The sequence below is a fragment of the Haliotis cracherodii genome, unplaced genomic scaffold (assembly GCF_022045235.1).
Source record: "Haliotis cracherodii isolate W230 unplaced genomic scaffold, xgHalCrac1.p SCAF_10, whole genome shotgun sequence".
NCBI classification, from domain to species: Eukaryota; Metazoa; Mollusca; class Gastropoda; order Lepetellida; family Haliotidae; genus Haliotis; species Haliotis cracherodii.
The window spans coordinates 26,037,060-26,062,952 of NW_027266265.1; the positions used below are offsets into that span (position 1 = coordinate 26,037,060).

Sequence of the window (25,893 nt, forward strand, 5' to 3'; positions counted from 1 at the left end):
TAGGCATCCCCATGGGCACCAATTGTACTCCCCTTCTTGCTGATCTGTGTCTTTATGCATATGAATCGGAACTTCTGCTCTGATGGGCAAAGTCAAAACAAGGTAATTTGGCCGAGAAGTTTAACTTAAGCTTCAGGTATATCAATGATCTGATATCGTTCAATAACAGTCAACTAGCCAATTCCCTTCCATTGATTTACCTACCTGAACTAGAAATATAGGAGACCAGTGAGACCGCCTCATCTGTTTCATATTTAGATCCATGCATAAAGATTCAGAGTTACAAAATAGTCTCCACAAGACTGTATGACCAGAGGGATGACTTCAGCTTTCCAATAGTCACCTTCCCTACATGTCCAGCAATATTCCAGCAGCTCCATCCTTTGGTGTTTACATTTCACAACTTGTGAGGTACAATCAAGCACGCTCTTTCATCAAAGATTTCAATGAGTGTCATACAAATCTTGCTCAAAAGGTGGATGGCATTGGTAATGTTGTCGTTTAAGATGCCACAATTTGTTGTGCAGAGTTGTGTCCCTTTTACACACATTAAGAAATCTATGACTATGGCTTTGATCCCCGTTTGCCCCAATCATGTTTCTAGGTGTTAGCACCATACCCATGCTCGTGGGTTCACCAAAGTGGTAAACATCTAAGACCTGCATCTCTTCGAACTTTCCTCCAAAATATTCCTGGAATACTATCAAACCCAACTCACTCACTTCTTAAAAGTTGTTTGATCAAGCTGACAACATTCAAGGCCTTAGCAAAGCTTTCAAAAAGTGGAGGGCATTTCCCAATGTGACGCATCACTGACCACATGATGTCTGATGCAATTCCCTGTTTTGACTTGTACTGTATGTTCCTGTGTTTTTTCAAGTGAACAATTTTTGTGAACACCTGGTATCAGTGATTCATAAAGAAATGCTTATGATATAGTCGGAATGGTACAATCAATTCTGCTTTTGGCAGAGATTTCTTGTGAATATGGGTTTTTGGGGGTTTTGTTCACAATATTGATCACTTGATTGTATGGTCAAGACTTAATTGTTTGCAGACCGCTATCCTATTGCTGGAGTATTGCTGAAATATTGCTGAGTGCAGCTTTAAACAAGAAGCAAACAAACTAACATATCCTGTTCTCCATTACCCTAAGAGTGTTGATTTCAAAGCGATATGTCCACCTAATATAACTGGAAATGAACAGTGCATTTAAAGTTCTTTCTGAAATATAGTTCATGTCAAATAGGTAGATAACTGTCATAATAAGTATGTACATGTGTTGAAGATAATTCAGCTGAAGTGGGTGTTGATCTTGGAGGCCTTATGTTTTAGAATAATGAATTTTTATCCAGTTTGGAGGCTGCAGTACATGAAGATCAAATTTCACATGACTTTTCACCCATACAAACCAAATATAGACTTCTGATTTAGCTTGGTCAAAAGCTCACCTCAAATTTGGAGGATTGATGTCTAAACAAATAGTTATAGGAATGTTTGATAGACTAACAAACAAGATGAAAGAAGTGAAATGGCCATATTTGACAAATCTGTCCAACTCAGTGGTTCTTATTGAGTTGCTCTGTTTATAGCACAATTTCTATAGAGCCTTTGTTGATGTCTCATTCAGCCATGTTGTGATGTACAATTGTTGTTTTCAGGCAAATACTCCTGTGTGTGTCTCCATGGGGACAGAAAACCTCCAGAGAGGAAAGCCAATCTCCAGAAATTCAAGGTAAATTGATGGAATCAGTGATTAAATAGGCTTTTCTTACTTATTTGCAAATTCAATTCAGATTAATGGGTTACTTTATTCCTTAGTTCAGATCATATGTACATGTATTTGAATTTTGTAATAGGAATGTTTTCTCTGGCAAACCCTGTTCTCCTAGGTAGTATGGATGATCAGCTTCCTTTGTCTGGATGGAGACAAGCACAGACTCAGGAAGTATAAAATCAATAATGCCAGGACTTGCACATTATCTCCCGGAATGGGCACCATGTACACAATCACCTTCATAGGTATCAGGACCAGCTATTATAGAGATCAGTCAATATTGGCTTTTCTTGGATTATGTATAATGATGAAATGTTTGTCCATGGACTCGGGATTTTGGAATATACCTTAAGGTCCCCAGCTACCTATGCTTGCTGTAACAGGCAGCTTATGAATAGGGTGGTCTGACTCAGGGACTTAGTTGATTGGATGTCCTCACTGGATTGTCGGGTCCAGATTTGATTTTATATACAGACCACCGTCATACAGCTTGAATATTGCCAAGTGTTGCATTGAACAAAAAAAGATAAACATTAAATTCAATGACAAATGAAATTGTTACTTTTATTTAAACCCATTTGACAAATAATTGTTGGGACCTCCTCTTTATTGATGTCCTACATGAAGTTATTCTCCGTAAATGTCCGTAGTGCTCATTTCCAGGGCAGATCTTAAAATCCGTACAATATTTCTTGCCTTGCACACAACCTGACATGTCATATTGGTGAGGGATATGAATATTTCATGCTTGTTTGTTTACTTTCAGGATGGTAAGGTGCGCTTCCTCATCTGCACTGATGTAGCAGCCCGGGGAATAGATGTGTCAGGATTGCCCTATGGTGAGACACTAGCAGGTTTAGGTCTTCACTGGCCAACTAGTCGCATAGTGTGCCTTCCTATTCTTGCATTGCAAGGATGTGAAAAAGAATTCTAGTGTCATACACACATCCCACATCCAGACATCATTTACATTCATCCTGTACTGCTTAACAGTGGTCCATATACAGGTCATTCTCTGAAAAAGTAACATTTTGGCCTATGAAAAAACAACAAATCGGAATTCATTTTTGAAATGTTTTTATTGAACAGATAAATAACATAACAATTACTGAATATAAGTGTAAAGTGTGTGGGCCTAATATGTCTTATTTTCCTTTTTGCAGAAAACTATTTTTGGCATCTCTGTACCAAATGTCTGTGCTGTTACCATGCATAAAATTCAGTTTTTGTCACCGAAAATAAATCTAAAATGAATTAAATTTATGATATGGTTGTTGCATTTTGGCATAGTTCAAATACCAACAGCTATAAAATTTCATTTATTGGCTTTACTAAATTATTAGACTGTCAATACATGCACACAATGGAATTATTTGCAGAAAGATGTACAATAAATTTGTCTACTGCTTACATTGAAATGGAACTACCATTATCCTATAAGGTAATAATAGTTATTACACTCATTTTATGAATTATATATATATTTGTCAGCAGAGTTGAACCAATTATAACTTTTGAGATGGCAGAAACCTGGTGACATTCATGGTAACAAGACAAGCAACATGGTAACAGGAAGGACAAAATATTTTGAAATTGCCAAAACTATAATAACTATTTCTGTGTTCTGTGTTTCAGAAGCAAAGGTAGTCAAAAAAAAGGAAACTCAATGAATGTACATATCAAAATGTTAGGTGTATTTTGTATGAGACACTAATTAAATAAAAACGTGAGGTTTGGTAACAGAACAGACAAGCAAACATTCTTAAACAAATTTTATGTGGAATTGCTCATCTCAAAAATAGAACTTGATCATAAACTATAGCAACAACCTAAATGGCACTTCTTGAGGTTATTGTTGCTTATTCTAAGCAAAAGCCTGAAGGGAAATGAGAATAGTCAACTTTCAAAACTTCAACAGTAACAGCTCAGACAGAGTCTGATAACATATTTGCACTTTTACCAAATGATAGCATTATATGATAACATTCAGTAAATCATTCTTGACCTCATTCATGTGCACATATAAACACAGGTTATTGTTTGCCATGAATTGTTTCCAACATATCTTCCCACAAAGAAGGCTCAACACAATAGTCAGAGAACAGTGAGATTTTGGAAGGGTCTGGTACCAAGCTAACTGTGTCTTCAAAATGGTACCAGCATTTGTCTCTAAGTTTGCGTGGCCAGAAAAAACTATTTGCATTCCTGTGCTTTCCCACTTTATGCATACATTCCACAAAAATTTCACCTAGCTCTATATTTTCAACATAACCAGGATATGATACGTTATACAACATAGTTCCCCAGGCATTCAATTGTATCAACTGGCTGGTGTATTTTCTTTTGTCTTTCAATCTTATAATCGTCTGAACTTTGTACCATTTCCTTATGTGTCTTTTGGTGAATCTCATCATCTTTCAGACTCTCCATTCTGGCAGCACACATCTCCACTTCTCTCTCTCCCCCCCCCCCCTTCCTCAGACTCTCCATTCTGTCAGCACACACCTCCACTTCCCTCTTTCCCCCACTCCGACTCTCCATTCTGTCAGCAGACACCTTCACTTCTCTCTTTCCCCCACTCCGACTCTCCATTCTGTCAGCAGACACCTTCACTTCTCTCTCTCCCCCCCCCCCCCTTCCTCAGACTCTCCATTCTGTCAGCACACACCTTCACTTCTCTCTTTCCCCCACTCCGACTCTCCATTCTGTCAGCACACACCTTCACTTCTCTCTTTCCCCCACTCCGACTCTCCATTCTGTCAGCAGACACCTCCACTTCTCTCTCTCCCCCCCCTTCCTCAGACTCTCCATTCTGGCAGCACACACCTCCACTTCTCTCTTTCCCCCACTCCGACTCTCCATTCTGTCAGCAGACACCTCCACTTCTCTCTCCCCCCCCCCCCTTCCTCAGACTCTCCATTCTGTCAGCAGACACCTTCACTTCTCTCTTTCCCCCACTCCGACTCTCCATTCTGTCAGCAGACACCTTCACTTCTCTCTCTCCCCCCCCCCCCCTTCCTCAGACTCTCCATTCTGGCAGCACACATCTCCACTTCCCTCTTTCCCCCACTCCGACTCTCCATTCTGTCAGCAGACACCTCCACTTCTCTCTCCCCCCCCCCCTCCCCCCCTTTCCTCAGACTCTCCATTCTGGCAGCACACACCTCCACTTCCCTCTTTCCCCCACTCCGACTCTCCATTCTGTCAGCACACACCTTCACTTCTCTCTCCCCCCCCCCCCTCCCCCCCTTTCCTCAGACTCTCCATTCTGGCAGCACACACCTCCACTTCCCTCTTTCCCCCACTCCGACTCTCCATTCTGTCAGCAGACACCTCCACTTCTCTCTCCCCCCCCCCCTTCCTCAGACTCTCCATTCTGTCAGCACACACCTTCACTTCTCTCTTTCCCCCACTCCGACTCTCCATTCTGTCAGCAGACACCTCCACTTCTCTCTCTCTCCCCCCCTTTCCTCAGACTCTCCATTCTGGCAGCACACACCTCCACTTCCCTCTTTCCCCCACTCCGACTCTCCATTCTGGCAGCACACACCTCCACTTCTCTCTCTCCCCCCCCTTCCTCAGACTCTCCATTCTGGCAGCACACACCTCCACTTCTCTCTCTCTCCCCCCCTTTCCTCAGACTCTCCATTCTGTCAGCACACAGCTCCACTTCCCTCTTTCCCCCACTCCAACTCTCCATTCTGGCAGCACACACCTCCACTTCTCTCTCTCCCCCCCCTTCCTCAGACTCTCCATTCTGGCAGCACACACCTCCACTTCTCTCTCTCTCCCCCCCTTTCCTCAGACTCTCCATTCTGTCAGCACACAGCTCCACTTCTCTCTTTCCCCCACTCCAACTCTCCATTCTGTCAGCAGACACCTCCACTTCTCTCTCTCCCCCCCCTTCCTCAGACTCTCCATTCTGGCAGCACACACCTCCACTTCTCTCTCTCTCCCCCCCTTTCCTCAGACTCTCCATTCTGTCAGCACACAGCTCCACTTCTCTCTTTCCCCCACTCCAACTCTCCATTCTGTCAGCAGACACCTCCACTTCTCTCTCTCCCCCCCTTCCTCAGACTCCATTCTGTCAGCACACACCTCCACTTCTCTCTCTCCCCCACTCCAACTCTCCATTCTGTCAGCACACACCTCCACTTCTCTCTTTTCCCCACTCCAACTCTCCATTCTGTCAGCAGACACCTCCATTTCTCTCTTTCCCCCACTCCAACTCTCCATTCTGTCAGCACACACCTCCACTTCTCTCTTTTCCCCACTCCAACTCTCCATTCTGTCAGCAGACACCTCCATTTCTCTCTTTCCCCCACGCATAAACATGGTGTTTGAAGTGATCATGTAACACTACTTCCTTTAAAGTTGCTAAATATGTTACATTTCTTAATAATGTACAACAGTAGGGCGAGCAAAATGAAAAATTGTTCATTATTTGTGTCAACATGATAAAAAAAAATCCTCAAATGTCTTTGCTGTCACTGAAATGTGTCTGTGCTGTCACTATTAAAAGTCTGTGCTGTCACCACTATGCAGTGTAATCAGTGTTTATTGACCCAAATGTTAATAATATTCAGATTTTCATGCAACAAGCAAACATACAAAATACATTACCATTCATGTTTCATGTTTTATATGTTTACGTTGAAACATTTATTGAACATTATATGTCTGTGCTGTCGCCTAAATATGTCTGTCCTGTCATTTTATTTCAAGGTGACAGCAGAGACAGTGACAGGAGAGACAAACTATGACATAATGCCAGCTTAGGGCAATGACTTCTTCCTTGCACTACAAAAACCACACTGTTTGAGTTCCATTCTGACAGTCAAATATACTCATTATATTTGGTTTTTTTTATTAACAATTTCTGAATCCAAAATGCATGGTGATAGCACAGACACCTACAAAAAGACAACACTTACCAGTTATTTTCAAGACACTTCACCACTGTAAATTTCTCGAGCATATGGTGACATGATAGTGCTGGAAAGGAAGTGACCTGCAAAGACCTTAGCCTTCTGGGATCCCAAAGGAGCTTTTATTATTTGTATTTGTACTATCTGGTGACAGGACAGACACTATTACTCTGGACAAGATTACTGTTGCCAAAAATAATGAATCCAAGTGGAAAACCAACAGGTTATTAGCCTTTCATGATGTCATGCTACATTAATCACCAGGACTTTGGAAAGAATTTGTTTCCAGAGACTTAAGATAATTTGAGAAAGTTTGATTTTTTATTTGTGGACAACAAATTTCTGCACATGTTTGCACATTTAAGGTATTTTACTTGCTAACATAAGGTTATAGCAGTAATTTGATCAGAATGTTCCATACATCTGATAAATATCTTCATTGTCAAGTAATCTGAAAACAGAATTATGAGTTGTTTTCAAGAAAATTCATCTGGACAGGAAATTTTACTTTTTTAGAGAATGAACCTTGAGAATAGAAACCAAATCTTAACTTAAACAATATGAGCTAGAGTTCAAGGTTATCAAGGGACACAACTTCAGTCAAATGATATGATACCCAAATTTTATAGAATTGGTTTGGTTCATTTTGTTTTTAAATAAATTTATTAACGCTATAGAATCAGCATTAATCGGCACAGAAACACACACACACACTCACATGTGCATGCATGTCACTATATAAGTGGTTAAACCGCATTAACCTCACCTCACCTCACCTCCCATCACCTCATCTCACCTTCATGTATTGTGGCATTACTATTACATCCATGATATGAAAGGAAAAACATCTTGAGTGATTATAGGTTCAGTCTTTATTGGTTGTACATGAAACCCATTTCTTATGACAGATGTACAGATGTCATTCACGGAAGGTCGTGTTCTTATACTGGCCAATTAATTCTCTGAAACCTTATGATCAATATCATTGACATGATGAGGTTCAGATTAGCATACGTAAAAATACAAAAGAAATTAATTTTCCTATCCGACGTAGGACTTTCAGCTGCTCCTAGAAATGTTAAGAAATAACAATAACTGACAGAACAGTTGATGTGGGAGACATTAACCCCTTGTTCCCAATGGTTCTGCAACAAAAGTCTATATGACATTTCTACCTGGCAAGTATGTTCTAGACACTTGTTATCAATATTTCCAATTTGTTTCAGTTATCAATGTAACACTTCCTGATGAGAAACAAAACTACATTCATCGCATTGGCCGTGTTGGTCGAGCAGAAAGGTAAAAACTTTGGTTTAATATGGCAAATCAGAATATGTCTATAAACTATGTATGTACTTACAGTCCGTTTGACTCCAAATGAGAACGATGAATTGCAAAATAACTCCAAATCCAGAAAAGTGTATGAAACATCAATACGGTACTTGACCATGAATACCCTGTACCCAACAAAATCTGAATTTTGTTTATTTAAAGACCCATGACGGATGAAGTTCTTTAAGAAACTATCATGTAATTTTGTATAGAAATGTGTACATGACACATAAGGGGGGACATGCATGCGCTGCACGTTCTGTGGTAGGGGAAATGACAGAGCGTTAGAGGGGCCGTCTCATGATAATTTCAGTCGCAATCTGACTCGCTCATGCCACAGATCTCGTCGTCGGAACTGCTGGTGCCTGAACCGACTGCCACTATTATAGGTTGGACTGTTGCTGGCCGTAGTCCATCTCGTGACCAATAACGTGGCTCTATCTCATCAACGACTGTGGCTACACAACGCCTCCATGTTTCTACTGTTACCTGAACAAGGGATTCCTTTACGAGTTGTTCAACGTCTCGTAATTTGAACGTTGTGTTCAATCGTCCAACATCACCCTTGACAATTACCCCATACCAACTCCATTGGATTCAGGTCGCAGTGATAAGGTGGCAGTCGTAAGACAGCGTGACCCTGACCCTTGATGTAACTGTCAACTTTATACATGGTGTCAGGTTTCATAGTTTTGAGGATTTCATAGAGCTGTAGTTTCGTCGCTCGAGAAGGAAAGGTAATGTTACTCCGTTGCAGCCAAGTAACCATGTCTCCTTTATGGTTATTAGAGGTTGGAGTCTTGCTTTCTGGATCCTGCACACTATGATACAGTGCATTGTCCATGACAATGAGAGACTTGGTAGGCAAAGCAGGGACTAATTTATCTTTCACCCTCTCCAGAAATACATTGCCGTTCATTTCTGTGTGGTAGTCCCTGTTGTCTTTGGCCTTGGCTCTAAAGACGAGGTCACAGTCTTGGAGAAAACCCTGACTAGCAGAACCAGCATGGGGAACTATGAGTCTTTCACCCTTTCCCATTGGTAACTTTCTACCAGACTCCTTACAGTCACCACTGTGACTGCTGGCTGTGTGTGATGCATTTACCCATGTCTCATCTAAGAAGACTAGCTCATATCCTTCTTCACGTTTCTGCTTGATGGTACGAAGGTAATGATTTCGGAGTCGAGCAATGTCAGACCGTTCACACAACACAGCCCTATTTTCTCTAGTTATCTTTTTGTATTTGTAACCAAATGTATGCAACAGCTGCCATAGTTTGTACTTTGTAACATGTAAATCATGGTCAGTTTCAAGGTGTTTCTTCAAAATTCTTAGGGACAGGTACTTATTTTCTGAGTGCAGTTTAACAATTGCACGTCTGACTTGATCCCTCTGAAAACTGTCTAATTTATCAACCTTGCGTGGTTTTGACATGTTCCCTACCTCCTTGGCCTGACTATTTGTATCTCGTCGACTAACAACATTTTTTAAGTTTCTGAGGGGACATACCAAGAGCTTTTGAAGCTCGTTTCAAGAATTTCTAAAGAAATCATACACGTTCAACATCAACTGTTAAACATCTGCTGAGTAGCGCATCTTGTCATTGAATGAACACGGTCACTGTGTAGCATGTGCAGACCTTGCTTGTGCTGTTCCTTCCATGGTTTGTCCCCCCTACGTGTCATGTACACATTTCTATACAAAATTACATGATAGTTTCTTAAAGAACTTCTTCCGTCATGGGTCTTAACATAAACAAAATTCAGATTTTGTTGGGTACAGGGTATTCATGGTCAAGTACCGTATTGATGTTTCATACACTTTTCTGGATTTGGAGTTATTTTGCAATTCATCGTTCTCATTTGGAGTCAAACGGACTGTACACACTATGTATCTACACACTATGTATCTGTGCACCATGTATCTACACACTGTATCTACACACCATGTATCTATACACACTGTATCTACACACTATGTATCTACACACTATGTATCTACACATTGTATCTACACACTGTATCTACACACTATGTATCTACACACCATGTATCTACACACCATGTATCTACACACTATGTATCTACACACTATATATCTACACACCATGTATCTACACACCATGTATCTACACACCATGTATCTACACACTATGTATCTACACACTGTATCTACAAACTATGTATCTACACACTATGCATCTACACACTATGTATCTACACACTATATATCTACACACCATGTATCTACACACTATGTATCTACACATTGTATCTACACACTGTATCTACACACCATGTATCTACACACGATGCATCTATACACTATGGATCTACACACTATATATCTACACACTATGTATCTACACACTATGTATCTACACATTGTATCTACACACTGTATCTACACACCATGTATCTACACACTATGTATCTACACACTATGCATCTACACACTATGGATCTACACACAATGGATCTACACACTATGTCTCTGGGCACTATGGATCTACACACTATGTATCTACACACTATGTCTCTGGGCACTATGAATCTACACACTATGGATCTGGGCACTATGGATCTACACACTATGGATCTACACACAGTGGATCTACACACTATGTATCTACACACAGTGGATCTACACACTGTGTATCTGGGCACCATGGATCTACACACTATGTATCTACACACTATGGATCTACACACAGTGGATCTACACACTATGTATCTACACACAGTGGATCTACACACTATGTATCTAGGCACTATGGATCTACACACTATGTATCTGGGCATTATATATCTACACACTATGTATCTACACACAGTGGATCTACACACTATGTATCTGGGCACTATGGATCTACACACTATGTATCTGGGCACTATGTATCTACACACTATGTCTCTGGGCACTATGGATCTACACACTATGTATCTACACACAGTGGATCTACACACTATGTATCTAGGCACTATGGATCTACACACTATGTATCTGGGCACTATATATCTACACAATGTGTATCTACACACTATGTATCTACACACAGTGGATCTACACACTATGTATCTGGGCACTATGGATCTACACACTATGTATCTGGGCACTATGTATCTACACACTATGTATCTGGGCACTATGGATCTACACACTATGTATCTACACACAGTGGATCTACACACTATGTATCTGGGCACTATATATCTACACACTGTGTATCTGGGCACTATGTATCTACACACTATGTATCTGGGCACTATGGATCTACACACTATGTCTCTGGGCACTATGGTTCTACACACTATGTATCTGGGCACTATGGATCTACACACGATGCATCTACACACTATGGATCTACACACAGTGGATCTACACACTATGTCTCTGCACACTATGGATCTGCACACTATGTATCTACACACTATGGATCTACACACAATGGATCTACACACTATGGATCTACACACTAGTGATCTACACACTATGTCTCTGGGCACTATGGATCTACACACTATGTCTCTGGGCACTATGGATCTACACACTGTGTATCTACACACTATGGATCTACACACTATGTCTCTGGGCACTATGGATCTACACACTATGTATCTACACACTATGTATCTACACACTGTGTATCTACACACTATGGATCTACACACTATGGATCTACACACATTGTATCTACACACTATGTATCTACACACTATGGATCTACACACTATGTATCTACACTCTGTGTATCTACACTCTATGTATCTACACACTATGTATCTACACACTATGTATCTACACACTGTGGATCTACACACTATGGATCTACACACATTGTATCTACACACTATGTATCTACACACTATGGATCTACACACTATGTATCTACACTCTGTGTATCTACACACTATGTATCTACACACTATGTATCTACACACTATGTATCTACACACTATGTATCTACACTCTGTGTATCTACTCTCTGTGTATCTGCACACTATGTATCTACACACTATGGATCTACACACTGTGTATCTACACTCTGTGTATCTACACTCTGTGTATCTACACACTATGTATCTACACACTATGTATCTACACACTATGTATCTACACACTATGTATCTACACTCTGTGTATCTACTCTCTGTGTATCTGCACACTATGTATCTACACACTATGTATCTACACACTATGGATCTACACACTATGTATCTACACACTATGTATCTACACTCTATGTATCTGCACACTATGTATCTACACACCATGTATCTACACTCTGTGTATCTACACACTATGTATCTACACACTATGTATCTACACACTATGGATCTACACTCTGTGTATCTACTCTCTGTGTATCTGCACACTATGTATCTACACACTATGTATCTACACACTATGGATCTACACACTATGTATCTACACACTATGTATCTACACACTATGTATCTGCACACTATGTATCTACACACTATGTATCTACACACTATGTATCTACACACTATGTATCTACACTCTGTGTATCTACACACTATGGATCTACACACTATGTATCTGGGCACTATGTATCTACACACTATGGATCTACACACTATGTATCTACACACTATGTATCTACACACTATGGATCTACACACTATGTATCTACACACTATGTATCTACACACTATGTATCTACACTCTGTGTATCTACACACTATGTATCTGCACACTGTGTATCTGGGCACCATGTATCTACACCCTATGTATCTACACACTGTATCTACACACCATGTATCTACACTCTATGTATCTACACACTATGTATCTACACACTATGTATCTACACACTATGTATCTACACACTATGTATCTACACTCTGTGTATCTACACACCATGTATCTACACTCTATGTATCTACACACTATGTATCTACACACTATGTATCTACACACTATGTATCTACACTCTGTGTATCTACACTCTATGTATCTGCACACTATGTATATGCACACTATGTATCTACACTCTGTGTATCTACACTCTGTGTATCTACACACTATGGATCTACACACTATGTATCTACACTCTGTGTATCTACACACCATGTATCTACACTCTATGTATCTACACACTATGTATCTACACACTATGGATCTACACACTATGTATCTACACTCTGTGTATCTACACTCTATGTATCTGCACACTATGTATTCACACACTATGTATCTACACACTATGGATCTGCACTCTGTGGATCTACACTCTATGGATCTACACACTATGGATCTACACACTATGTCTTAAGGTAGAAGGGACACAACCCATAGCATGGAACAATGTTGCATTTTGAAAATGTTCTTGCCATAGGAATGGTCTGATTTATTTTTATTACTCAAACTCCCTTTGATTCATGACTTATTGTAGGATATATCTGAACATTTTCATCTGACATTTTGTTGGTTTTCATTTTTGAAATGGTTTGTTTTCTATTTGTCCTTTATTGTTGTGAAGACTTTGACATTTGATGAACTCAGATGGGGTTTTTATGGTAGCAGAACCAGACAACTGAGGCCTATAGTTTTTCCCCCAGGTATATAATCTGGGATTATCTGTTGTTTCGCCTTGAATAGTTTAGACATACTGATCAAGTGTCAAGCTGCCAGTTTATTATTCCCCACCACGAAGTGGAAGGGGGATATAGGAATGGGTGCCGTCCGGCCGTCCTTCCGTCCGGCCGTCCTTCCATTCTTCCATCCGGCCGGCCGGCCGTCACATTTCGTTTCCAGAGCAGATCTTGAAAAACATACCATATTTCTTCACCAAACTTGGCACATAGATAGACCTAGTGTTGGACTGGTGCCTTTTGATAGTTTTGGATTTCTAAAAAAGTTATTTTTCGAGTTTCCATTGCAACGACTTTGATTTAGACTGAAAATGGCGGTAGTCCTGGTACCGGAGCAGATCTTTAAAAACTGTACCATATTTCTTTACAAAAAGGCCCAGCGAACATAGTTCACAGGAGCTAATGCATTGCACACACCCGACATGTCATATTGGCGGGGGATGTGAGTATTTCATGCTCGTTGTCTTATGTATTAGTTCAGCATTATTATGTTCAGTAACTACTAGGTGCACATAAAGATTGTTTTTCTGTCATATATATCATTGTGTTATTTGTTTTTGGGCCCATAAGAAGTATTTTTGACTACATTTGTCATAACAATCCCAATACGCTAAAACTAGATCTTACCTTTGAGAAATCTATCATTAACGCTTGAATGGTCAGATGATCATGTCAAGTCGATCAGGTGCCATCTTGTTTCCGTCACATGATTTTGAGCCCCTCCATAACAGTGAAGTTAAACATAGATGCACAACATGATCAGTCACATGACATTACAGACAGGAAGCTTACAAGCAGCAGCCGATACATCATGGCTGCATACAATTGTTCTGATGCAGAATTATCATCAGATCGAGTTTTTAGGTTTTCATTACTTATTGAATATCTTACTTCATGTAGCTTTATACGTAGCATAACTTCAGCAGCCACTGGCAAACGCTATGATGTCTTCAGTGGGCTTTGAAGTGTCTACTTTGATTACATTATTAAGCTCATGGTTACATATTGTTTAGGGGCTCCAAAAGAGGTGAGGCTCTGAAAGCATCTGACATGGGGATATATTTTCATGCTTATGTTGTACACAAACTATTGTAAATAGCTTAACCTTACTGTAGTGTAATAAACTGAAATATGCTAAAGAATAACAATAGAAAACAATCAATCTGAAGAAAAGTTCTTAAATTAATTTGTTGCCTAAATATGGTGTTGGATGTAATTGGGATCCCACCTAGAAGTAACCACTCCAAGCCAATACATTATCGTAACCCAACCAAGCCAATACATTATCCCAGTGAAATTCCACCTAGAAGTAACCCTAACTGGCAAAGTCCAGGATCCCTGTGAGATTTTCAGCAAGAAGTAACCAATATGTTCAATGTGTCTCAGGACGTGATTTGCAGACTTTGGAACAGGTTTCTGCAGACACAAAATGCCAATGATTGGTCCCCAGGTAGCACTTGGTCACCAATAGAAGTCCAGGATCTATTAATAATCATCCAGACCGTAAGAAATTGATCCCAAACAGCCAATTAAATCGCTGTTCACTTGTGCCAGGCCACTGGAGTTCAAGTTACTGATCAGACAATTAGAAATTGTCTGAATGCTCTGTGACCTTGTGTTGTACAACCGTTAAGAAATTGACACCTTCTAGCCAGACGCCAATGGTGTTTTGGGCATAGAAACCAGCGGTAGAAATTGGCACTAGTCCTGTAGTCCTTAACAAACTGCCCTAGGACTAGCAGAAATTGGCCCTTTTGCTATATGTTATCATTAATAGGACTAGTGGACAAAAGCTGTTAGTTTCTAACCCAGGAAACTGGGAGAATCGCCCATGGTCCCGTGTGATTTTTCCAGATTCTGTCTTCATACATCTCAGGATCACTATGACTGGCAGAACCACTGCATATTGTCCATGGAAGAGTCACAGGATAGTACAACCGACACAACATGCTTGTCTCTTTCCATCGGAAAGTGTTACTTAGGTTTTGTTGTCTCAAAATTTTGATTCAATGTTTCTTTTTCAAGACTGACCGATTTTAGTCTTTGTTTGATATATACTGGTCAGTTTGACCTGACTATATATGTTTTTTATGCCAAAAGTCAAACACCAACAATACACCTAACAACACACAAAACCACCTTTGTTCAGGAAACAGCACACCTTTCGGTATGACATACTGTCAAGCGTGTTCATTTTTGGTGACCCGTGAAGATCCGGGGTAGAATAATTCTTCGGCTACCCATGCTTGTTGTAATAGGTGACTCTGTTCTGAGAGGGGACTATTATTTCCAAACCGCTGGAATATTGCTGAGTGCGACGTTAAACAACTACAAACAAAGTAACATTTTTTGTTGTTGTGTATGTTGTATGTGTATATCCAACATATTTCATGAATAATCAATGGACACAAAAATTATTTCTTGCTGTTTGTATTTATTTGCTGTTTGTCAATATTTGAAAATGATAATCAGACTTTCATTCACCAAGGGGAGGAATAGAGAGTTGTCAATTTGGGTTGTCCCTCGTGCAACACAATCAGTTTATGTGAACAATGGATAACTTTGTCCTTTTCTATAACTATTAATTAAGTATAGTTTTTGAACCAGTTTGTTCTTACATCTGGCTGAGGATCAACATAACTAAACGTGTCAAGTCTATTCCCAAAAGCAGTTCCATTATGTTCATATGATGGACAGCATTGCAAAGGGTCATTTTCAGTAGCTCCAAAGTCTAAATGTTTGGCTGGTGACCCCAGTATTTTACTGTTGTTCATGTTTAGTCATGAGCAGAAATAATTCAAATGGTTATTTTACACACACACACAAAATTCATATAAAACATGTAAAAGAACAATTTAATTTTGAAAAAGAAAAAAACAATTATTCTCAGTTGTAAAACGAATATTTAATACAAGAATAAAAGATTATTGTTTTGAGAATATGTGTATTTCATAGTGATCAGTGAAATGCAATCAATTAACAGTGACTGCAAAAAAGTTAAATTTGAAGAAAATTACATTTTTAATAATATGATTTGAATGGTACTTGCAAACGGAATTAGAGACTTCTATTATTTTCATTTCTTCATGTGCTTTCTATGAAAATGATCCCAAAAATAATTCTTTTCAAGGATGGGTCTTGCTGTAAGTCTGGTATCCACAGTCAAGGAAAAGGTAAGAGAAACAAGTTCTCCTCACTATTTGAAACCTTCTTTCTTCTTTTATAGACTGCTGTTCCCTGTAGATCTCCATCTGTCCCCTGTTACCCCACCTCTCTCCCTTGTAGGTACCAAGGTCAGCCCCTCCTGTCTATTTGAATAGAAAGTGTTGAATGAGATTAATAAGAAAGCATAGTGGTAGCACAGATTCCACATTGTCACAAATGCATTTACTATGCAAACAAAAAGCAATACTGTCAGCAGCGAAATCCCTTCAAAATACATCGAGAATCCATACCAAATACATTTTTGCCGAAGATGAATAATTTATATCGAAGTGCAATTCTTATTTACGTTTAATGTTCAATCACATTCAATCAACTGCTTAATTAATATAGTATTCACGACCGTCCGTACGTCCCACCTGTTTGTTGCTGCGATATCTCAAGAACACTGGATTGTCTTCATATTTGGAACTATGGTGTATATACAAACTCCGCAGACACCAGTCGGTTTTGGTGACCTTGACCCCATTTTCAAGGTCACAGCAGGCAAATCTGCTTTTGGAGTTGGAAAACGGTGTTGCCGCAATATCTCAAGAACTAATCGCTGGATTGTCTTCATATTTGGAACTATGGTGTATATACAGACTCCGCAGACACCAGTCGGTTTTGGTGACCTTGACCCCATTTTCAAGGTCACAGCAGGCAAATCTGCTTTTGGAGTTGGAAAATGGTGTTGCCGCAATATCTCAAGAACTATTCGCTGGATTGTCTTCATATTTGGTACTATGGTGTATATACAGGCGGTGGACATTTCTTCACTTTGTGACAAATGCTTGTTAAGATTCCCTCTGGTGACAAGTGTTGATTAAAACACCCGTTTCTGTGATGACAGTAAGTGTTGGAGTAGTTTGGCATAATGTGGAATTTAGCGGAATTTAGCGAAGATGAACGAATGTGTTCGGATGCAGATTCTTTCAGTTCCAATAGCAGTTACAATGATAGTTACTGCATTCAAATCACATTTAAAACTATTCCTTCTCACTTGGTAGCTATACACACAATATAGCTTACCTTCGTTCTGTTAATTCTTCTTGTTATTCAAATAAAACAGGTACCCAGCATTCTGCATTCTGTTGCTTGTTGTAAGAGGCAAGTGGATTGGCATCAGCAATATTGTTGAATGCATGTTGTCATCACCAAACAGCTGTTGTTCACTGGGATTGTCATTCTAGCTTTGCTTTTTTGCGTACACAACACATACGTTATGTTGGCGAGAGCTAGCACCATGTTTTTAACTACACATATAGTCAAGTGTGAGTCATCACCCCTGAAGTGCGTGGAACTGTGTTATTAAGGTAGCCAGATACACATTATTTTCTGTCCTCCAGTCAATGTTTTAGTGGAGTAAAGTCAAGAGGAAGTCCATGTAATTTATGAATATTTGTGGAAGCATTGGTATGCCTGTTTTAGATGTGTCTTCCATTAAGACATGTGTCTGAAAGTGAAGTCATTACACTGGAATTGTGTGTTCCTTTTCAAGTTTGTCATATGTGACTTTCTGGTTTAAAGTTGGGCAGACAGTGAAACTTCTCCACTGGAAGTTCTCCACAAGAAGAAAAGGACTTTCTAGTTTAAGATTGTACTCCATTGGGCATATGTTTTCCAAACTGGAAATAATATCATTAGATTTGAAGTCAAGTCATTTGAAATTGTCTTCAATACTTAAAACGTGTGTGCATGCAGTGTAAATCCTCATATTTATACTGAAAGTGTGCACCCTCATTTTTATGTTTATACCTCTATAAGTACAAAAAGATGTTGAAGTCAATTCTTATAAATGAATAAGTCAACAATAAAAAGTTTTCAGATGGTTTTTTTAATCATTGATATAAAAAACTTCAAACAACTGTTCGAAATCAATGACATCGTTCAATGTAATAATGGAACAATCCCAGCCCACCATATTATCAGACAATTAGGAATCGGTAGTGTGTTAGTGGGTATGGCTTACTTGTTCTTTATTTAATTTTAAACAAACACAAAACAAAACTGCTTGGTTAGCTAATCAAATGCCATGGTTTCACTGGCAACTTCTTGATGAGTGGACATACGTTTGGGTTCCCCGTGATGTTAGCCTGGGAAGGCGACAATGCTTGTCGTAAGAGGCGACTATGCTTGTAGTAAGAGGTGACTACGCTTGTCATAAGAGGTGACTATGCTTGTCGCAAGAGGCAACTAATGGGATCAAGTGGTCAGGCTCGCTGACTTGGTTGATGCATGTCATCGATCCCCCGATGCTCATGATATTAATCACTGGATTGTCTGGTCGAGACTCGATTATTTACAGACTGCCGTCATATAGATGGAATATTGTTGAGTGCGGCATGAAACAACAAACCAACCAGCCAACCAAACCTTTACCTAGGTTGAGGTTGTAGTATAAATCAAAGTAAGGGCCATTATATCTCGCACAGGAAATGCATGGTTTTGAAAGGAATTTTTCTGGTGTCTTCTACCAATGGCTGTGAAGGACTTGCACATATTTGTCCAATTCTGTATGTACAGGTGTGGTACCACTCCAACTGCCACAACCGTGGACGAGGCTGCTCTAACACCCGCCTCACCGATGAGGGTGGATGCTGTATCTGGTACAATGAACCACAGGTAGGTCCACCCATTCACTGTACCTACCATGGGAAACAGTAGGTTGGCATTCCTAAATGGCTGTACCAACTCTTACATAGTAGGACTTTTCTTGTCATGCATTGGTGTGTATGTATTCCTTGCCATTAGGTGTAAACCAGCATCTTGCACACCAATTATAGAAATTACAAGTATAGTACAATGCTATACTTCATTATTATATAGGTTATTCCTTCTCTGTACTGATCATTGTAGATATTTCTAAATGGTATGGATCTTACAACAGCTTAAACAACAGGTTAATATAGCCTAGTGGTTAAAGTGTTTGCTCATCATACTGAAGACCCGGGTTCCATTCCTCGCATTGGTACAATGTGTGAAGCCCATTTCTTGTGTCTCCCACAATGATATTGAAGGAATATTGCCAAAAGCAGCATAAAACAATACTCACTCACTCACCCCAGTTATGGCCTGTGTTATTTGAAATGCAATCAGTTAATTCTGATGAACCTGATCATGTCCTCAGCTGAAGAGCGATGTAGAGGAGCACCTTGACATAACCATTGATCTTGTGGAGCCCAACTTCAAAGTCCCAGTCAATGAATTTGATGGCAAGGTCATGTATGGTCAGAAGAAGAAAGCATCAGGTTAGTGGTTAAACCGTAACGACAAACATGCTATATGTCTGTGTCAATTAAAATATTGCTAAAAGTGGCAAAAACATGACTTTTAAAAATAGGACTATTGTTGCATGAACTACCAGTGTAACATATCACAACCATCCCAGCAGAATGAACATCTCAAGGAGCCAAAACGTGTACATATCATCCCTAGAGTCGGACACTGAAGTCAAGTTTTGTGTGATATTCATTGAAGGTCAAAGTCACTGGAATGGTAATTAAAGAGTACGTAGTAGCATGTACTGAAAGTAGAGTGAGCATATGTCATGGCCTGCTTGTCCAGCATTCAGTGTTGTTGGCAGCAGCAGCAGCTATAAACGTCTTGTACTCAGAAACCACTGGACCAAGGAAGCAGAAACATGCTTGTTCCTACTGATCATAACACCTGAATTTATTCAATAGATTCTAAACCAATTTTCAAAATGCCTGCCATTTTATTGAATAGAAACGTTAAAGGCCACAATTCAGACATCTTTAATATGGTGTAATGGAAGTATATGTATGCTATAGCTAGTTCTGATCTTTTTTCGATGTATTTAAATTTGACACTTACATTCTTACCAAGCTCATAAATTCTCTCAGAAGGCATTTATGTTTTTGGCGCTGCGAACATCTCCTGTGAGAGTAGGTGCTGGGCAGATGAAGCTGAAATTTGACATGCTTGTTTCTTCTCATGGTAAAACCATATTTTGTTGAAGGCAATTTGATTTTGTTAATTATTTTATTAAAAGCAATTCAAATGTCATGTTTTTCAAAAAGATGAAATATCTTATTCTCAAGCATAATTAGGTGTAGAAAGCTGGAATTTGTGTGAATAATTGTAGGACTATAAGTAGATTCAAGCTTGGTCACAGTTGCCAATTTGGTGTGGCAGAGGAGTTTGGCAAAAATAAGTCTTTTTTTTCAGAATGTGTTGCACCAAATGTACTAAAAGAATGTTAATATTCACAATGTTGCAATTGTGTTTCGTTTTCCTACAATTTAGTGTTTGTCACAATAATAAAGTTGAAGCATCATATAGACAACAAAATTAATTGACCATTTCTTTCAAAATATATAGAAAAGTATTAAGAAGTTCATTTTAGTCGAAAAACATATAACCAAGAGAGAAGAAACATTATGTTAAAGGGGCACTGATCTAAAGCAATTCCCCGGGACTGGTTGATGCCTTTGTTATTGTTTTTCCCAGTGAGTACCCGGATGATATAGCAGAAACCTAGACTAGTTCACAACCTGTGCTGCTCAATTTGTAAGCGCATTTGTCACTTTATTGATAGTATAAGGGCGTATGGTCACATTGATCAACAAAATGAAATACAGTTATGGAAATAATAAGGAAATGTAGGTTTCTTTGTGGGTAGCATCGGTAATGATGACAAAGTTTTGATAAGTCACTTGCTTGGTAATTGTGCGTTTTGGTAATTTTCGTTTACACTATTTTAACTTGCAACACAAAGTAAATATTTCTCCTGTGCATTGCTTATTTTATTGTGTTTATATTTTTACTGTCAAAATGTGCAAAATTTTCACTTAGGAAATTTATTAAACGCCTCAATATTCAGTTATTTTACAAATTGACTGAAAAATATGTCCATCTGTATTATTATGACAACAAATTCCAAACATTTTTATGTTTAATATCATCACCAATAAAATGTTACGATGAAAAGTACATTTCTATATTGTTTGGCTTCTAATCCTACATATTAATCTATTGTGATGTTTAGGCCCTATTGATCATCTTAATCCATTTTGGTCAATCTGTTATAGAAATGGGCAGATTTTTCAGTCAAAATGACTGAAATATTTACACATTTTATAAATTGCCTGAGAGAATCACATTTTACAAATTGACTGTAATATATGAAACCGGGACTGCTTCTTGACATGAAGGACAGACGCAGGTGTTGTTCGAAGTTATAGCCAAGTATATTACTGATAAATGTTTTTAAACCCTGAAACAATTGTAAAACATTCATTACACAAAATATAAACATATGCTGACATCAAATATTTCATTACATTTGATGATATATACAAAATGCTCTATATTCTAATTGATAAACTTACATCTCATCAAAACTTAATTAATCTTATATTATAAACCTACTTAACCCGCATATATACTTATATATGTGTATCATATCAATAGAGTAAGACAGACGTGACATGATACATTTACTATGTGTACATACAATATACAATATATGAGAATATATATAAAACCTAGTAAACCCACCAAGTGTGTGGCCCTGGGTTCATCAGTCCAGACACAGACCTCTGCTCCAGTAATACAGCTACATCTGCACCACAAATAAATGAATGTATATATATACACACTGTGCAGACCAATCTGATAGCAGCATTATTACTACAAACCGATACATAGTGTTATTGCAGAGTAACTTAACACATTTCTAAAATATAATAGTAAAACCCTGATCCATTCATACATCATACATCATACATTCATACATTACACATTCATATATACCAATATGTTACCTAGCAACACATATGTTTCACATTCTTACTTTCATACCTCATACGTTCATACATCAGCTTCACAGTGATTGAAGATTTAGTTAAATAATATTTTAGGCCTAATCTTAGCGCTTACTGAATTATTTACATTACGCAAATAATAACACTTGTAATGCATACAGAAATACAACTAATTACTATGATCTGGCTAATATTTACAACATGACAAAACAGCCAAATTATCAACAGCATAAACACAATATACCTACAAATCCTAAGAATACGCACAAACAATAAAATATCATCAAAAGACCAACCTTTAGAAGTGAATTCCAAAGTGTCCATAAATCAAACACCACAATTAGTCCAAATTGTGAATTGCAAAATATCCAATATACATAATACGTGCGTTCGACAGTAACATCAAATGTGATCTCTACTGTAGTAAAAACTAAACCCTTTAAACTGGAGACAGTAAGCTAGAACGTTAAACACAAAGGGGCTGTGAGGGGCGCGCTTGGGCAGGCTATTGTGTGATAGTGCACTAGGTGATTGAGGCTGTGGTAAAGTACTCATGCACTAAGCTGAAACAGAGAACTAGGAGAGCTGAAGTGTGAAGTATATAATGTTTAAAACATACTTGACTGAATATTTAATTCAGTAAAAATCTCAACTAATAAAACTCTGAAAATATATACAATTATCTGATCCTGTCACATATACAAAGGAAAAGACTTGTGAAAACAACGTCTATCGCGCAACGAAGAATTTCCCATCCGGGATGTAGAGGAACAAGAATGACTCTGTCCAATGCTGCTGCAAATGAAGGAAAACAAAATGCGAATATCATAATTACAACCTACCAAATTTATGTGTATAATTTTAGGCAGCTTCTTTGTTCGAGGAATGTATCCGTGAATATCCACTCAAAGGAACAATATCCCAAAAGTCTGCAGCTGTACAAAGAAACGTATTCAATTTCATGTGTCTCTGTAACAATCAAATATTTTTAAATATATATGTACATATCGTTTCGGGATATTATAACCCGTGTTCGTTTCTCAACTGATCACTTAGATTGTTTCAGGTGTTTCACATAGGTGTCAAGTCTCAAAGGTCAGCTGAGAAAGCCCATGTGACAACTATTTTCATATAACGTCCACGGTTCTTAAAAAAATCCATTGAATTAGATAACAATGAGCAATTAATCAACGTATTATTGGTTAACCCTTTGAACAAAGTATGTTGTTTTTTTACATCGGCACTTCACGCAAGGATATGAGTGTATTCCCTTTGTTTTAGTAAACCTAGACATGTAAACACTCACTTTTGACATATCGACCGTGCAAGATAACAGTGATTAATCAATAATCATATTTTCTGTTAATCCTTTGATGACTACGAAAAAAGGATATCAACTGATCATTCACCTCTTGTTGGGCTGCCACGTGCATATTACATAACACACATTTCACCTCACTTCAAACCTGGATTTAGATTGAATAATTACCCCAGACACAATAAATGCCAAATGGGAAGCTTCCTCAGGTATTCGAAGTGGTGTACCTGTAATAAATTCATAACTGAGCATCTAGTGAATGACGACAAATACACAAGTGTAGGGTTATACCAGAAAACATGGATGACAACAAGGAAGTAGTAATCGTATTATCGACTCAATCCAAAATTAAAAAATGCTTTCACTGCATGGATACTTTTTTTAAAACTATAACAATCATGGGTATTTCTAAATGACGACATTTGATGAGCTTCTTTTTGTCTGTTTGTTTAGGCTGAAGAAATTAATTAATATGCGCCCTTTGTTGAAATCTTTAAAGATCACGGTTAATCAATCAGTGTTCAAAAATGGGTAAAACAAATATTGCCTCCAAGTTTATTTAGCTGCATGTCCTTGCAGACGGTAGTCCAGTCTCTGGTCATGCTCAGTTGCGTTGCGTATCATCCGGGTACTCACGGGGAAAAAACAATAACAAAGGCAACAACCAATCCCAGGGAATTGCTTTAGATCAGTGCCCCTTTAATGATAGTGTCGATAATAGGGTAAGTCATGTTGTTAGTCTGGAGGTCAAGGTCAAGGTCACTTATAAACTTCTGAAAGTTTGTGGTTACAATTCCTTGAAGTACTAATATGAATAGGGTAACTTCCTGTCTGAAATGGTTTGGGTCAATGTCAGTGTCGAGATGGAGCTGCTCTTGCTTGCATTTCTCGTCTCGGAATTCATCCAGGAGATTGGAAGTTGTTTGTACTTTCAGTGCTGGACTTTCTGTTCACACAAAACTTATCTATCCCCCCACCCAACGAAGTTGGCGGGGGATATAGAAACGGGCTCTGTCCGTCCATCCGTCCGTCAATCACGTTTCGTTTCCGGAGCGTAACTCATAAACCGTTCAATATTTTTTCATCTAACTTTGCAGGTCTGTCAGGTACATGCTGAACTGGTGCCTTCTGCTATTGAGAAATTTTAGAAATATTTAATTTTTACGTTTCCATGGCAACAAGATGGACTTAGGTTCTGTGAGGGTAGGGTTGGTTTTTTTTTAGAATTTCCATCACAAGTTCCACCTTGGTTAAAAAAGGTTATCGTTTGTTTAGATTTAATTATGTCATAAATTCTGCAACAGGAGCAGGGGATATAGCCACGTTAGTGGCAAACTCTTGTTTCTTTTTAATTCTTGATGGTACAATAGATAAACCAAATAGCTTTAATTATGCAAATTGAATAAAATTATATATTCATATGTTAAATTATACACAATTTAATATAAGCCATTTTAGATTTTACTTGAATTCGATCTAAATTATGAAAGCTCCATGGCTTTATCTCCCTAGATGATGATGGAAAAAACAACATCCCCCTTCTTTACTGAGAGTAGAGTCTATCTTGCCTTACTAATTTGTTGTGTGGCGAACACATTGTTTTGGCATTAATATGTACTGGATTGACTCAGCACATTAAGGCAGGTGCACAGAGTAATGTTAACTAACCTTATGACATGTAAAAAACACATAATAATCAGGTTTTTGCTTACTTTGATCAAATTTTCATGAACCCTTGCCCTTTAAGTCGTACTGCATATGACATAGATATTCCCCATCCCAAAGTGTTACCGTTCAACTACAAATATTTCTATTTAACTTTCATGTTGCGGTAGCTATGCATCTGTTTCCTACCCTAGAATGATGTCCTTAGGTTTGAAGTGTATAGTCATTAGAGTAGAAAGAAATGTAGTTTGGTTGCTCATTATG

At 38.5% G+C, this 25,893-nt stretch overlaps 1 protein-coding gene across 1 annotated transcript in view; it reads left to right on the top strand.

The window, feature by feature from the left end:
- LOC139454212 (ATP-dependent RNA helicase DDX1-like) overlaps positions 1-25,893 on the top strand; it is a 417,258-nt gene that overhangs the window by 382,911 nt on the left and 8,454 nt on the right. The window contains exons 22-27 of the mRNA XM_071235786.1: positions 1,662-1,735; positions 2,544-2,616; positions 7,932-8,004; positions 16,787-16,829; positions 19,384-19,482; positions 19,988-20,108. Coding sequence (XP_071091887.1) covers positions 1,662-1,735; positions 2,544-2,616; positions 7,932-8,004; positions 16,787-16,829; positions 19,384-19,482; positions 19,988-20,108 — 483 coding nt within the window. The remainder of the gene's footprint in view (positions 1-1,661; positions 1,736-2,543; positions 2,617-7,931; positions 8,005-16,786; positions 16,830-19,383; positions 19,483-19,987; positions 20,109-25,893) is intronic.